The 15,040-nt window shown below is 42.3% G+C and overlaps 1 protein-coding gene across 1 annotated transcript in view; it reads right to left on the bottom strand.

The window, feature by feature from the left end:
* The window catches only part of MYO7A (myosin VIIA), a 60,896-nt gene that overhangs the window by 12,146 nt on the left and 33,710 nt on the right, over window positions 1-15,040 (bottom strand). The window contains exons 22-35 of the mRNA XM_065729934.1: window positions 14,527-14,736; window positions 13,837-14,040; window positions 12,568-12,744; window positions 10,878-10,967; window positions 9,549-9,676; window positions 8,221-8,347; window positions 4,956-5,075; window positions 4,053-4,226; window positions 3,434-3,661; window positions 2,586-2,756; window positions 1,507-1,624; window positions 1,112-1,238; window positions 828-997; window positions 528-718 (exon numbers count right to left, since the gene is read on the bottom strand). Of these exons, the coding sequence (XP_065586006.1) occupies window positions 528-718; window positions 828-997; window positions 1,112-1,238; window positions 1,507-1,624; window positions 2,586-2,756; window positions 3,434-3,661; window positions 4,053-4,226; window positions 4,956-5,075; window positions 8,221-8,347; window positions 9,549-9,676; window positions 10,878-10,967; window positions 12,568-12,744; window positions 13,837-14,040; window positions 14,527-14,736 (2,235 nt within the window). The remainder of the gene's footprint in view (window positions 1-527; window positions 719-827; window positions 998-1,111; window positions 1,239-1,506; window positions 1,625-2,585; window positions 2,757-3,433; window positions 3,662-4,052; window positions 4,227-4,955; window positions 5,076-8,220; window positions 8,348-9,548; window positions 9,677-10,877; window positions 10,968-12,567; window positions 12,745-13,836; window positions 14,041-14,526; window positions 14,737-15,040) is intronic.

Below are 15,040 nucleotides of genomic sequence, written 5' to 3'. Positions count from 1 at the left end.
AAAATTCTGTCATCTCATATGTTTGAAACAATATATAGGAAGCAGTTACAAAAGGAAGAGACTGGCAATGAGTTAGTAAGAGTAACCCACTAATTCCAGTCAATAGACAGTAAGAACCATGAAGGTGCCATTTCTCTGTGCCATTCTCCATCACCAAAGAATAACAAATGTTCCCATAGTGGGGATCATTTTCTAATGAAGAGAATGTGCCTACTGCTCTACAAATGCATGTATTGATTTCTTCTAACCTTAAATACACTGAAAAGGAATTGTGCCAGCTGGAGAGATGTGAAAGGATTCATGGATATACCAAGTCATAATCTCATGGTCTTCAAAGTGATGAGACTAGAAGAAAGGCTAAGATACTATTATAGCAGATCACTTGTACCTCAGAAAACATCACCTCTCTCAGTCACACTGGTCAACATTATTGTCAGAAAGACTCTTGTGAGATCTAAGCTGTTCAGAAAGACTTTTACCTCCTCAGACTTCATAAAAAAGTTGTGCTATTCTGTAAGACAGCTTACCACAATCTCCAGGGGAGGCATGGTGACAGTAGGCAAGACATAGACAGAATCTGTTGGGAAATCCCCTTTTTGCTTGGTTCGTTCATTGAATCCATTTGCCCACCCTGAATTCATCACATGTTCTCCTGTGTCTTGGTCAAGAACTATAAGATCTCCTTTGAGGAAGCTGAGAAACCCAGATTCTTCTCCCACTACAAGAGAAACAACCACACATTTGTACGATCTTTTTTTTTTTTGCAAGTCTATTTGGAGTAATTAATATGCCTATGCATTTGGTACTGGAAAGGACCTTTTACTTACCAGGGTTTGGATTGTCTTGGAGAGTGACCACGTACTTGGATCTTTTTCTTAGTCCCTCAAGGAATGTCACTACCAGGTCCCGGATATCCTCTGCATTGTTGGAGGTGAAAGTGTACTCATCTGCTTTAATGGTGGCCAAGGTAAAACTCTGCCCTTGCAGCTTTCCCCCTCTGCAATATGTTTTTATAGGAGATATAAACAGGAAATATAATGGTACCAAAAGGCAAAGCCTGGAAAGAGATTGTTTTAGGGTTGAAACATCAGCTATGTTTATTCTTCCTTACCTGCTGCTTGACACAGCTGTGATCTCTGGAAAAGAGAGCTCTAAGAGAACCTGCTCCTGTTCATCCACAAAGTATACCCCTGTCCAGTTGACAGCCACAATTACATCATTTTTAGGCAGGCTTGGCCCTGGGTTGAGGACAGGACATACAATCGGTTCATTAAGGGTACAAGGTAAAAAGTCTGTGTTTCAATGAAGGATGCAATAACAAAAATCAGTTATTTTTAATAGGAAAAACAGTGGCAGACTCGCAGCTTCAGACATTGATAATTAAGTGCTGAAAAAAAATATGTATTCAAAACAGACCATCATGATGGTTCATTAGGTCTTGTCTGTGAAGTCCCTAATTCATCTTCCTTTCGCTTTTGATCATCCTACTCACTCCAGCATTCTCACCTGAGAATTTGAAGGCTTCATAAAACCGGGAAAACAGCAAAGGCCACTTGAAACGTGCAAAATCCACCACCTCTTCTTTGACTTTTTTGGGGTCTGTCCTCTTCTGAGTATAAATTCCCTACAGACAAAGCAAACCACAAGCAACATGAAGCACAAACCAAGTTGTATCTCAGAAACAGAGCAAAAAAATACAACACAATGAAACTCATTCAGTCTATGACACCTGAAGATCTTGGAACCAATATTTAGATCTTGACGATGCTAAGGGTCAAAGTCCTGTAGGAACAAGTGAGAGGCTGGGGAAAGTCCTGGCAAAATTCTATTTCCCACTTCAGGATTAGACTTTGAGAAGGCTGGACAAGCATCTAGAGTGACAAAGATGGGTGAGATCATCTCAACTGGCTTTGGATTTCCGTAACGTAGGTGTCTGCCTTCCAGCTTGACAATCCTTTAGCTGGAAGTAGACACCTGATAGCCCTTAAGCACAGGCATCTAGCTTCAGTTAGGACATGTTTTGAAACCTGAGACTTCTGTATGTAGATGAGAGGCTGATGGACGGTCTGAAGTCTCCTGGAGCAGGAGTACTCCAAGCATCTCTGTTCAGGCAACTGGACTGTGCCCCTAGGTTTCCATTGAGACTGATGGCAAGTGAGACTCAATGCAGATGGAGATGTCTGCATTTAGATGTCTTAATCTGAGGTGGAATCATGCTTTTAAATGAATGCCAGTCCTTCTGTTTGAATGACTCACCAAGTCAGGAAGCTTACACAGCACTTGGCACAAAAATGTCCTGGTACTGACTGGGGTCACAAACTGACACTGAAATTGAACCAATAACACCACAGTCCCATGTGCTAGGAATGAAACACCAGAAAAGGCTGAGTGCATGTCTGCAAGTTTTCTTCTTGCATCAAAAGCTATGGTAGAGCTGGATTTGACTAGTGCAAAGCTTGTCCTTTGCCTTTCTTTTAATTTCAGGCTCAGCAAAGATTTGAGCTGTAGTGTCTGACATATATTTGGAAGGCACATGAAGCTACTGAAACATATCTTGGCCATTGCCAGATGATGTACTGTCCCACCTTTTTATGTGCAGCTATAATGAGCTGAGCCCATTTCTCCACTGTTTTCGATGCAGTGATCTCTCTGTCCGGGATGTAGGATGGAATTAGATTTAGCAGCCTTTCCAGTACCATTTCTGACCCATAGTCCACATAGTACTGCTGGGAAGCCAGTTCTGCCAGATCTTCCTCCTGTGAGATCCAATCATGACAGAAGAGCTGATGTTAACGTAATAAACATGGGAAAAGAAGCTTTAGTTCCTGGTCTCTACTGGTTCAAAGGAGAATGATTAGATGCTAGGAAAGAGGAATATCTTCAGTTTGACACTTGGATAATTTTTAACAGAAGCAAGACAAAATGCAATGGACATTTTCAGAGATTTTAATGTCTTTTGAGATGCTCATTTCAGTGACACTAGAATAATTCTGTAAGCTCACAGTGACTCTAAGGACATGGGTTTCTGCTTCCAACATCCCTTCAGCACTGTGTTTGTATTTAGTCGCACAGCTCTAGGTATCCTGAATAGTCTGTTTTGTGTCTAAAGCTTAGCAGGATTCACCAAACAGGAATCTGACCTGGTGGACTGGTTACAGTGTGCTTGTAGCCCTCCTGACTGGGAGTGATGGATGAGGTGACATTCACTCTCATCCAAAAGCCCACAGGGAAGGGTGCTCACACAGCCCATGGGAGAGTCTGATTCTCCTCCAGAACCAAAGGATCTGATTTCTGGAGCTTCTGTTTCCTAAGTATACTGTAATAACCTAGCAGGTATCCAGGGAGGAAGATTTCTTATTCCATTTTGTGAAGTTACATTTCACTGCATTAAGGACATATGTTGGATAGACCAGTAGCTGTTGAGAACACTTGCCTTGTCACACCGGTACTCCCCAAACTTCACCCCTCGTACAATCTGTTGGTAAATGAGATTGGTGGCCACATTGTCCTCACTTGGATTGTGCCAAGGAGTGAAGATCTCCTTCCTGAAGAAGAGCCGCCATGGTGCGTTGCGCTCCTGTGCTCCTTGCTCCTTGGCATACTGCTCACACTGGGACACAGCATCCATCACATGGTCGTTGCCACTCCCCAGGGAAGAAACCTAAGCAACGTGAAGGGAAAAGGTGAAATTCATCTGACCATTCTAGGTAGAGGTACCTATGTCTGAGGCACTTCTGGAGGATTGCTGCAGGGATTTTGCAGATTTCTGGTCCAACCTGCTGCTCAGACCAGGTCCATCTTTGATCAGGTTGCTCCCTGCCCTCTGTTTTGAATGTGTCCAAGAAGGGAGATTTCAAAGTCTCTCTGCAACACTACTCCAGTGTATGCCTTCCCATACTGTGAAGATCATACATGCATACATACATTTTTCTTTTTTACCTTTTTGCTGGGCATTTGCTCAGAGTACAAGGCTTTTCTTGTCCTCTGGATGATATGTGACAGCGAGGAGAACTTCTCTATAGAGCCATTCAGAAGCATTAATGACAACTTACCTTGTCAAAAAGTGCGATGTAGAGTGAGAAGCCAAATCGGTCCTTCAGGCTGATTTTGTCGGCCAAAGAATTACAGAGCTCTTTAGCAGTGGTTGCAGAATCTGTCAGCAGTGTTTTTGTTGTCCCATCCATAAATGTGACTGGGAGCATGATCGGTTTCTTGGACTTGGTGGCCTAATGTATTAAAGTCAGACTTAATGAAGGCATTCGACATTCTAGATTATTCACCTATGTACTCTTCCTCCCAGCAACAACAGCTGTTCTTGTTTTTTATTCCTGGTCTCATTGATTGGCTATATTTCAGTGCTACCATAGCATACTCAACAGGATAATATATGGTCATTCACTGGAAGCACTGAAAAACAGTTTCTTGTATATAATGTATTCAAATATTGAAGTGTTTAATCTAGTAAATCCAGTCAAACACAGTTATGCTCCTGGAAACTTAAGCACAATCTTCTGTGCTAGTAAATCGGCATAGAAAAAGAGCAAATATTGCATGAACTGGGCTTATTCCAACTACAGCTGCCCCTGAACAAGCTCAGACAGCTGTGATGCTCCAAGGACATTCTCAGCAGGCAGTTTGCCTGCAGTCAAACTTTCAGCTGGAAGAATTCCTAGCATACACAAGGGTTTGCTTCATGCCATCTGGCATCGACGCCTGAGAGCATTCTGATATTTACAAGTATTGATGTAGGCAAAGGATATGATCTTCAGTGCACTTTGGAACAAGGACAGGATGCAAGGGGAATGTAATACTTTGGAAATACCTGAAAATTCTTGAGAGAAATAGGCATTTTTTTCATGATGTTTTCTGTCCTGTCAGAGTTTTGTTTCCCATAACAGTGAAAGGGTCCAACTCTGAGCCCCAGGGCCCTTGGGAGTGGATGGAGGGGCTCATACCTGCAGTTCCAGCCAGCTGGGTGGCTGTGTCCTTGTCCCATTGGCAAACGTCCGCCGCAGCCTCTCTTCACAATAGGGAGCATAACCAGGAGGGCCTCCATTGATAAAGTTCCTTAAATACTGTTTGCAGCAGGGAACACATTGGTTAGACCTTATACTATTGAATATAGGCCAAAATGATGGGAGTGAATGAAAAAGACCTATAAATAATCATCATGGGAAACTGTAAGCAAATATTACTTGGAACACTTAGCTGATAATAGAGAACATATTTCACAATTACATCAAACAGGTGTTTCCTCAGTCAGATTTTAAACTGTATTTTATTGGACCAAGAAAAAATTTGAAGTACTTCACCATATGTTAAAAGTATATTGCATAGAAAATGAAATCCAATGACTTCCACAGATTGAGAGATACACTTAAAAACATTAAATAAACCTCTTGGCTAAACTTGTAGCTAAGACTAAGAGTTCTGTAAATCAAAGGAAAGCACAGAGGACTGGAGTGCTGCATCTTGAACCATACTTAGCATAAGATGTGATAAAGATTTCTAATAGGATCCAAAGCATGATCTTCATATTTAGGAATAGAAAACATATTTAAGATTGCCTCATTATCACCTAAATCCATCTCAAAGTGTTCAGTCCTAACTGACATATCCCAGGGTTGTGGAACAGCTTCCAGGCACAATGCTTTCTTGAAATTCTGCATCTTTTTTTCCCCATACTATTGGTGTTATTAAATTTATACTGACAAATGAGGGTATCAGGAAAAAGTTAACCAGGAATTTGATATTCAATGTACATTTCCATGGCATGGCAGAGTATAGAGAATAAATGCTAAGAGATATTTACCCTTATTTGCTTCTTCTTCTGTTTAAACAGTGAATAATTACTGCTAAATGATAAGCTCAATTATTAATTGAAAAATACATTAGGTTAACAACAAGCCTTCTTGTTATCTGGCTGATAATCAGTGAGTAGCTATCTTCCACTCAGCTGTAGCTATTACAAGGTTAATGCAATAATCACTGAATTCATGACAAATCAGATTTTGTCCCACTATTAACCTTTAAAGCAGTACTGGTAGATTATGATTATGATAGTGAGGTCTGGTGCTGATGTGCTATTTGTCTCTTGGTTTACAGACAGGCTGGACTAAGTGGTCTGGGTTAATGTAGCTTCAAAATGAAGCATTCAATGAATTCCATCCAACTTTGACTAACCCTTCACTTTTCACAAAACAAAAAAAGCGAGTCTGCATGGGAAAGTATGCTGGGAAAGTATGCTGGGAACAGAACCAACATTTCAGTGGAAGAATGGTTTATCTTCAAACATTACATTTTAAACTAGTGTCTACAATGTCCCTATGGTTTACTACAGACACTTCACAGGAGCTCCAAGACATGGCCCAAGTTACTGCAAGAGTGGAGCTTAGAAATATGACCACAGTGTGTGTGGCTGCGAGAGGTGTCCACATTTACACCCAAGGAGCCTCAGTTACCAGAGGCTGCCCATGGGGACAGAAAGTGTTTGGGAAGAGATTCAGAGCAGAATTCGCATTCATAGTCTCCGAAACGCCCTCTAGAGGAGTCTCTCTATTTCCACGCGCTATTAAGAGGAGGCAAGTGTCAGAAATTAGGTGGCATGAGTACTCTCTTTTGTCACCAGAAGTCCAAGGAGCAAAAGGACTGATCTACTGCCCAGGATGAACAAAGGCAGAATGTTTTTGGTAATACTGACACACACTTCAGCATGCACCAGGACTTTGGGCAGAAGTAGATTCAGAGAATCAATGAGGTTGAAATTGATCTCTACGATCATCTAGTCTGACTGTGAACCACAATGCACACTAAATCCCATCTCTAAGTGTCACATCTCCATGGTTCTTGGATAACCCAAGCGATAGTGACTCCACCACCTCCCTGGGCAGTCCGTTCTGAGGCTTCAGAGTTACTCATTAATAATTCCTATGAAGTGCTTCACTCACCTAAACAATCTTTCATTATTAAAGATTTACATTCATGCAATCTCCCGTGACATACTTTTTCAGATCTTATTTCCAGGTATAATTTAATTTTATGACACTTTGATTTATCTGCATCATTTCTCACTGTCAGGGCCTGGAGATGAAAAAGAGGCTTCTATTCTTGGCTTCAGTTCTTTCAGTACTGAGAACCTGATCTGATATCTATGGATATAAATGTAACACCTTAATTTCCAGTCAGCCTGAGAGCAGTTCTTGATTCTGACATTCAAATATCTAAGAGAGTCAAAGGAAGCCTTGTCGTGTTGTGTCAAAACAAAGTACTGAGCCCTTTGCCCTGAGCCAGTCAAACTCTAAAACATGGGATTAACTTGAGCAGCCCAGAGGATGCTGGTCAGACTTGAGGTGTATAAGTTATTTGGAAGGAAGGCTGTTAAAATCTAGGAACAAAACATGCAGTGTGCCTAAAAACCCCACAAAGATCCTTAAGAAAAATCTGATTTTTAATAGTGTCCGCCACTTAGCATCTCCCACTGACTTCAGTCCTGATCTGCAATACTCCTGAAGATATGTTATGTGGAATCACAGAATCGTTTAGATTAGAAAAGGCCCATTAGATCATCAAGTTCAACCACCACCTAACACTTCCAAGTCCTAACACTAACCCATGTCCCTTAGTGCCACATCCACGTTTCTTAAATACCTCCAGGGATGGAGACTCCACCACTTTCCTGTGCAGACTATTTCAGTGATGGGTCATCCTTTCTATGAATAAATTAGATTTATAATTTGCTTTGTAATGCTGTTTCTTGATGAACTAGTGGACATGCCTTAATTAACACAGGCAAAGACAGCAGATGCTTCATTATATGCATAGATCATTGCATGTAAGAAATGGGAGATAAGTGGACCTTTCTGAGCATGCACATTCCACATGTGACCTCTGATAACTCAGTTTCTGGGCAGAGGTTACCTAATCACATCTTCTTCATCTGGAGTGCAGGAGCATCATCTGAAGTTGTGATCTACTCTCTCTTTAGAGTCAGTGGAAAGAGAGAGTCAATTTCTCAGGAGAGATTTCTCTGACCCACATTTGACATTGAGCTCAGGATAACACACATTTTTCTTTCTCCTTAGGAACTTTATCTCATTGTCATTCTTGACAGGGATGAAGACCAGGATTCCTTCCATAACTCAAGAGAAAAGCTGTTTCCATGGATGGGAAAGAAAATATGTCAGCAGATATTATCTGAGATAAATTTCATTTACAATTTACCTTTACAAACTTCTCAGAAGGAGCAAAACACCCCACGCAGAGGGACATCAGGATCCAGCCTCTGGCGTGGCTGCTTTTGGATGGGTTCTGGGTCAGTTGCTTGCAGATTTGACAATAGATTTCATCCCTGCAATAGAAATGAAAATAAAAATTAGAATTAGCAAGGCAGTGTTTTTCAATGTTAACAGACAAAGAGCACAACCCTGTCTGCATGTGATACTTAAAGGTTCATTTTGGAATTGCAAGGATTATTAATTGCATTTAATTGTCCTAATGATAATCACTCTGGTCATTGCATGGTCTATCAAACGCTTCCCTTCTCCAGTTCTGTAATATCAACCAAGTACTGTTTCAGTTGAGATTTTCCATTGCTGACTGACACTTAGAAAAGAGAAATAAAAGGGAGTCTCAGCAGTCAGGTCTTTGAACTTCTCTTCTGTTTTACAGAGATGGAGTCTTACAAAGACTTCTCCCTGATACCAAGTGAACCTCCTAAACTGACTGGGCCATCTATTGAGAGTCCTTATCTGCTCACTATTTCTTGGGGCACATAAACATGAATTGTAGAAATGCTGGGAACTATCTGCTCCAGCAGAGATCAAGGTTTGTCCATCTCATGTATAAATAGACACATACTCTGATGCATTGATGGATATCTCATTTAGGAGAACCAATATCCAATTTTTCCTTTAATTCTCCACATGCAAAGTGAGGGATATTGGTACATTTGAAGCAGCAAAAACTAGTTAACCAACCTGTTACTGTGACAAACCCCATGGAAAAGCTCATGAGTGTGCTGTTAGATCTGAGTAGATGTACAGAAACATAAAGCTAAGGGTTTCTTGATGAAGTGGGAGGATAAAATCAATTGGATTATATTACAACACACACATGCACAAATGGGAAAAACCACAGATGTGTGGCCACATCTAATTTGGTTCATTCTATTTTTTGAATGCTTAACTTAGTAACAGAAGTGAGTTTTGAGTTTTAATAATCAAAAATATTCACACACATGAAAGAGGCCTAAATAGTCAAATGGAAAGCAAAATAGTCAAATGGAAAGCAGCAAACATGAGTGCTAATAAACCAATCCAGCAGCCACCAGCTCCTTCAGAAGCCTTTGAAACCCTCTGCATGGTCTTTTGATCAGGCCTGAAATGAACACTAAGGAACATGACTCAACTCTGCCCACACTGTGCAACACAACCAGAGAAATGAGAGCTTCCTAAAGCTTTACACACCAGAAAAAATCATTAGTACAGAATAATTCAGTGAAGAAGGAATTAAAAGAATGGCATGTCTATGCCTTTGTCCTGATTTCTAACCTTAATGCTGGCCTGAGGATGCCATTACCAATAATGAAATGGAGCTTCTCCAGGTTGGAAGTGGGCCGGTCTTCAAGCATGCTATTACCTTGGAGTGTTGACTCCCCGTCATGAAGTCTCTTTGTCACCTGCCAACCAGACACATTGCTCTCTTTCAGTACAGCTGTTTACTGTGGCCCCCCACCCCCAACCCAAATGTGGTGCTCCCCCCCAGGAAGTCTCCTCCACCAGCCAGGAAGGGGCTCAGAAGTTCTTTACTCTATGCATTGTCAGTGATGGGAGGCTGTGAATTGTTTGGCTTTAATTACATATGGGTGAAGCTGGAAATGGCTCTGCCTGGTCATACTTTCACCTGCTTAGTTTTTTCTTTTGTTTTCTCCAATGGTACCCTTGCAACCAAACACAGGGTTAGATCCAACAATGCTTGGAATAATCCAACTTATTTCCAAGGAAGGCTGGTCCTTTCAGTTCAGTCATATTTTAAAAGAATTATTAAAGTACTAACAAAAAGCACCTAGCATGGTGCTTTTTGTGAAAACAGGGACAGCATTCATCCACCTCTCTCCCCACAGCTCTCTACCTCATCTGGTCAACTCATTCTGTATTCAGAGACACTGGAGAGAGATGGATGTTTCTAGAGTGCCTTCAGGACCACATTAGGATAAGCTGAGATGGTTTCTATTTCTTTCCACTGACAATAAAGGCAAGGAGGGTGACTATATCAGAGAGAGATTTTCATGCTCTCAAGCAGCTAAGATGGTGCCTGCTCCAGAAGTGGACAAGACACTATGAAGAAGACTGAATCCATCCATCCTACCCAAAAGCCTTATTGCTTATCACTCTTTTGGGATGGTATTTCCAGAAGCTCTCAGCTTTGGATAGCTACCCATAGGAGAATTTGCTCCTAACACTGGAGAAGGGAGAGGCAGAGGTTGGGTGAGTGCTTTTGGATGGCCTTCCTCTGCTACCTACTACACAGAGGAGGGCAGGAAGCTAAAAAGCAGGGGTAACATTCAGACCATCACAAGTGGTGAGAGGTATCAACAACTGGACAGAGGGCTGTGAAAGAGGGGAGGGAAGGTACTGAATGGATGGAGAACAGGAGCCGAGGGGAGGCCGGCGCGAGGTGCAGAATGACTCAAGGAGACACGGGAAGCCAACCTTTCCCCTTAAACACTCCTTAAATCTTTCAGGCAGAGAGACAGGTAGCGCCAAACCCAGAGGAGGGCTGGTTCTATGTTGTCTAGGGAAAAGCAGAAGAGAGTCAGAGAGGGCTGCAGACAATCCAACGGCACTTGTGCTGCCAGGCGGCCAAGCGTCTCCTCTCACCTCCTCTGTCAGTTTGGATTTCTTCTTGAGTGTTAAGGAGACCAGTTTGTGCCGCACACTGTTCTTCTTGTGCCCGTCAATGTGAGTACTCTGCAGAGCAAGACACAGAGTAAAGTGTGGTGAGAGAGAGCCCTGCCAAGTATAAGCTGTCTCTGCTTCCCCAAGACTTCTGCAAAGGGCAGAGCCTGAGACATTTCAGAAGATGATGGGAACTAGAATTCTGGACCCATGTTTGACCACGACAAAGCAGGTTGGGCTCTGAATTTTGCAGATGACCATTGTCTCAATAGTGAACCTACCCCAGATTAAAACTACAAATTTGAGATGTCTTCAGAAAGACCAAGCCATGATCTAAATGTGGCTGGCTCCTAGTCAAACTATTCCCCATCACTTTTACTGTATCCTGTGCAGGCTATTTCCCACTTTGCAAATGAGATGAGCAAGATCACCCTCTGAGATGTGCAATTTGCACAGCATAGCATACTTGTGAGCTGGAAGTCATCTTACCAGGGATTCAGGAGCAGCTACTGTTACCAGTTATGGTTTCATCATCATTACCTAGCTCTATGCTCTACCAGATTTCCCTGAAAAATAAAATTTCATGTGGCACTGATTACATATCATCAAGTATATGATACAGAGTTTCTGTTGACTTTCTGACAGGATTTTCCCAGCTGTGAGACCAAGATGGCATGAACAATAGTTTTACATTTAAACTCAGCTAACCTCTCCAAAACTAAACAATGTTGAAATGACTGATTTTACTCCTGATCAGCATGTTGAGCCCTGCAGCTGTAATGGATTATATCCATTAATACTGGTACTATTAACCTGGATTCACAAACCTTCAGGCTTAGGGTCAGCTCAAACAACTTTAAGCTGCTGTGCACTCTTCAAAGCATGTGCAACAGCACATGCAAGTCACAAATTTTCTTTATCTTCTCTACTACTTAATTACTTGATTGGCGAAAATATGCCTTTTTGTAAATAAACAAGCATGAAATGATAGCTAGAAATATTGAAAGGTAATTCTTTGAGCATATTTTTACAAAATTAGAATCCAAATCAGATCGCACTTCTTCTCAGGTGCTGGAGTGAAAAGTGCTGAATTAAATCTATAAAAACAGAAAATCTGAATACCAGGTAACAGCTTACCATATTGTAAAAAGCAGTTGTCAAAATGAAATGATATCAGTGCTATAGGCAATGATTTATCCAGAGCGATGTCTTATACGGGAGGGGTCCTAAGACAAAGTCCTCCAAATACTTCCCAGACTGAGGATGTGATAGGGATTTCTGCAGCTTAATCTCTGGTAACTCTTTACTTCCTGCTCCAAGATTAAGGGCATATTTTTAATTTTTTCTCTTTTGACCCAGAGCAAGTCAACACAAAATCCCCCAAAATAGAGTCTGATGACATAAGACACTGCACACCTCCCATGCATCTCTGACATTTGGGGAAGAGAGAGATGAAAGCACAATGAGAACAATCAGGGTCCTTCCCTGACAGTACTGCTGGGGACATTTGGTTATCTTTGTGAAGAAGTCATTGAAACAACACCTGACACACAGAGATTTCTCCTCTTGTAGCACTGTAGATAAAATTGACGAACTGAATTCTTCCCAACATATTTTAATATGAAAATACCATCTCTTTTACAGACAATGATCTCAATTAGAAAGCAATTACCTCTCCTTCTCCCTGCAGGGCCTGCAGTTCTTTCTTATAAGTCTTCTTCCCAAGTGTTTCATAGATTTTCGTCATCACTGGTATCTTCTCACCACCATCACTCATGGCTGTATGATATTTCGGCTCAGGGAGGTCTCCCATGAAACGGAGGATAGTGATCCACACAGCAAGTGCTGCCTGTTGAAATAAAGTTCCACTCCATTAGATTGCAGTTGGTGATGGAGGTGGTAGTCAAACCATGTCCTTAGTGGAACCGGACGTTGGACTGGATGATCCTTATTGGTTCCTTCAAGCTTGGGATATTCTATGATTCTATGAATCCATTGGGATCACCATTGGGATCTCCTTGTCTACCTGCACGACTCACAACTAATTTGCTCACAGTGTGAATCTCATCTGAGTGAGAAAGCTGGGTATGCTGGTAGCCAGGACCACAAATTCAGGGTCTCTCACCATCAGAAATATGTGTGTGTAACCTACACGGGGTTTGCTTCTTGGCTAGGAGGTGTCACAATTAGATGGAATCATAGAATCATTAAGGTTGGAAAAGATTTTCAGGATCATCTAGTCCAAACATCTACCAATCTCCACCATGCCCACTAAATCATGTTCCTCAGTTCAACATCTACCCTTTTCTTGATTACATCCGGGGACAGTGACTCCACCACCTCTCTGGGCAGCCTGTTCCAATGCTTGACTGCTCTTTTCAAGAAGAAACTTTTTCTAATATTCAACCTGAAACCCCCTTGGAGCAACTTACGTCAATTGCTTAAAGAAATAAACAGTGACTGAGAAATTCTAACCCTCTGTAGAGGAGAATGAGAATTATAGAGAGGGCAAGTTCATGGTCTTTGTAATGTTCATTACAATTCTGCCCTTGTATTCCTGGCTCCTATAGGACAAGCTTTTTTCCTCTTCTAGCTCTGTACTGGTGCACATGTTGAGGTAAGAAACAACATTTGCAGCTGCTAATATATCAGCTTTGCAAACGATACTAGCACAACAATTTGCATCTTCTGTGACCTAAACCCAGAAGACTTCACTAACTGTCTTAAATATCAAGGTACAGAGATGACAGCCACTGTGTTCCTCTAATGTTTGCTATCTTTCTTAGCTTCAGAGCATGCCCAGTGGATAAGGACTGTGCACTCCACTGAACCATGAACACACACCAGTGAATACCAAAGGTAAACGGGTGCCCTTCAGGTGAAAGGCTCCCCAGGCTTGCTCCAACCCACCCTGCTCAAAGGTTTTCCTCCCCTGCCTCACCAACTGGTCTCCTTCATCTTCGTGGTACAAGAGAGGCTGCTTGAGAGGCCGACGAATGTAGGTGTGTGTTGTCGTGCCCTGGAAATATGTGGCGGCAAACTTGGCAAATTTGTACTCTGAGAGATCTTCCTCCTCCTCCTCAGGGAGGGGCAATGCAGCATCAAGGTCCTCTTCCTCCAGCTCCTTCTGGGCTCGCTCGAGATCCTGGTGGGGAAGTAGATGTCAGGTGGTCAGCATTTTTTTGTATGCTGAACTGTTCTTCCCCCGTGGGCATGTCTTCACTATCTGATTTCCATCAAGAAAAGTCAACTGGAGGGAAAGCCATGAAACGTAATTTTGGAGCCCAAGCAAATCCTGTGTCCAGAAGGACATGTCTTTGCTCAGCAATGTCTCCAGAGCACTCCAAGTGCCAAATGACTTGAGCTGTGATGAAAAAAACTGAGTAGATCTCAAAGGCCACAGGTCCTCACTGATCCTACAGCGATACTGCTCCCTTCCATGTAGAAGCACCATAGAAAACCTGCACCTGCATGTCTGTCCCAGCCACAGCTTAGTAAACCTGTGGGGCCATGCAGAAGGACACAGCTCTTGAAGGAAGACCTCCTCTAGTATTGTCCCATTCTACCCTAATAAATTTATGTGTTGCTAAACTCTTTCATGTCACCGTCAATCTGTGTACATCTGCAGTACCTCGAAGCCATTGGGTGCCTGTCCTTCTTGGCCAGGCAGTGAGGAAGTCGTCCCTAGGAATCCAAACATTTTGTCCACCATTTCTGAGTCATTCACTGGCTCGTTGCGAGCTCTCTCCATTTTTTCCAAAAGCTCTTTCTTCCGACGTGCTTCCTCCTTTTCCTTTACTTCTCTCTCTGCATCTTCGCGGGCCAGCTGGGCCAGGCGGACCTGGAGGAGGACATTTACAGTGACTGAAATGCTGAAGCCAGAGAGCTGGCACTGAATTCTATGGAGACCCGCTTTGGAAATGTGAAGTTCCCGGTGCTTAGATACTATCCTAGCCATGTGAGTTGGAGCTAATCAGTAGCATGTCTATATCTCAGCTTCCTAACTGCAGAAGGACAAAGCAACAGTATATTCTCTTTCTACAGTGCCTTTTTAGAGGGTGTGAGCCCTGCTCTGAGGCTCTCACTGATATTTTTGTATTTTATACATCTGTGCAAGTGCATACCCGCACGTATACGCATTATCT

This window comes from Cyrtonyx montezumae, unplaced genomic scaffold (genome assembly GCF_038088225.1).
Source record: "Cyrtonyx montezumae isolate F1298 unplaced genomic scaffold, pur_monq_1.0 scaffold_12, whole genome shotgun sequence".
In the NCBI taxonomy this organism is placed as follows: Eukaryota; Metazoa; Chordata; class Aves; order Galliformes; family Odontophoridae; genus Cyrtonyx; species Cyrtonyx montezumae.
This window is presented reverse-complemented; position numbering and strand designations above follow the sequence as displayed.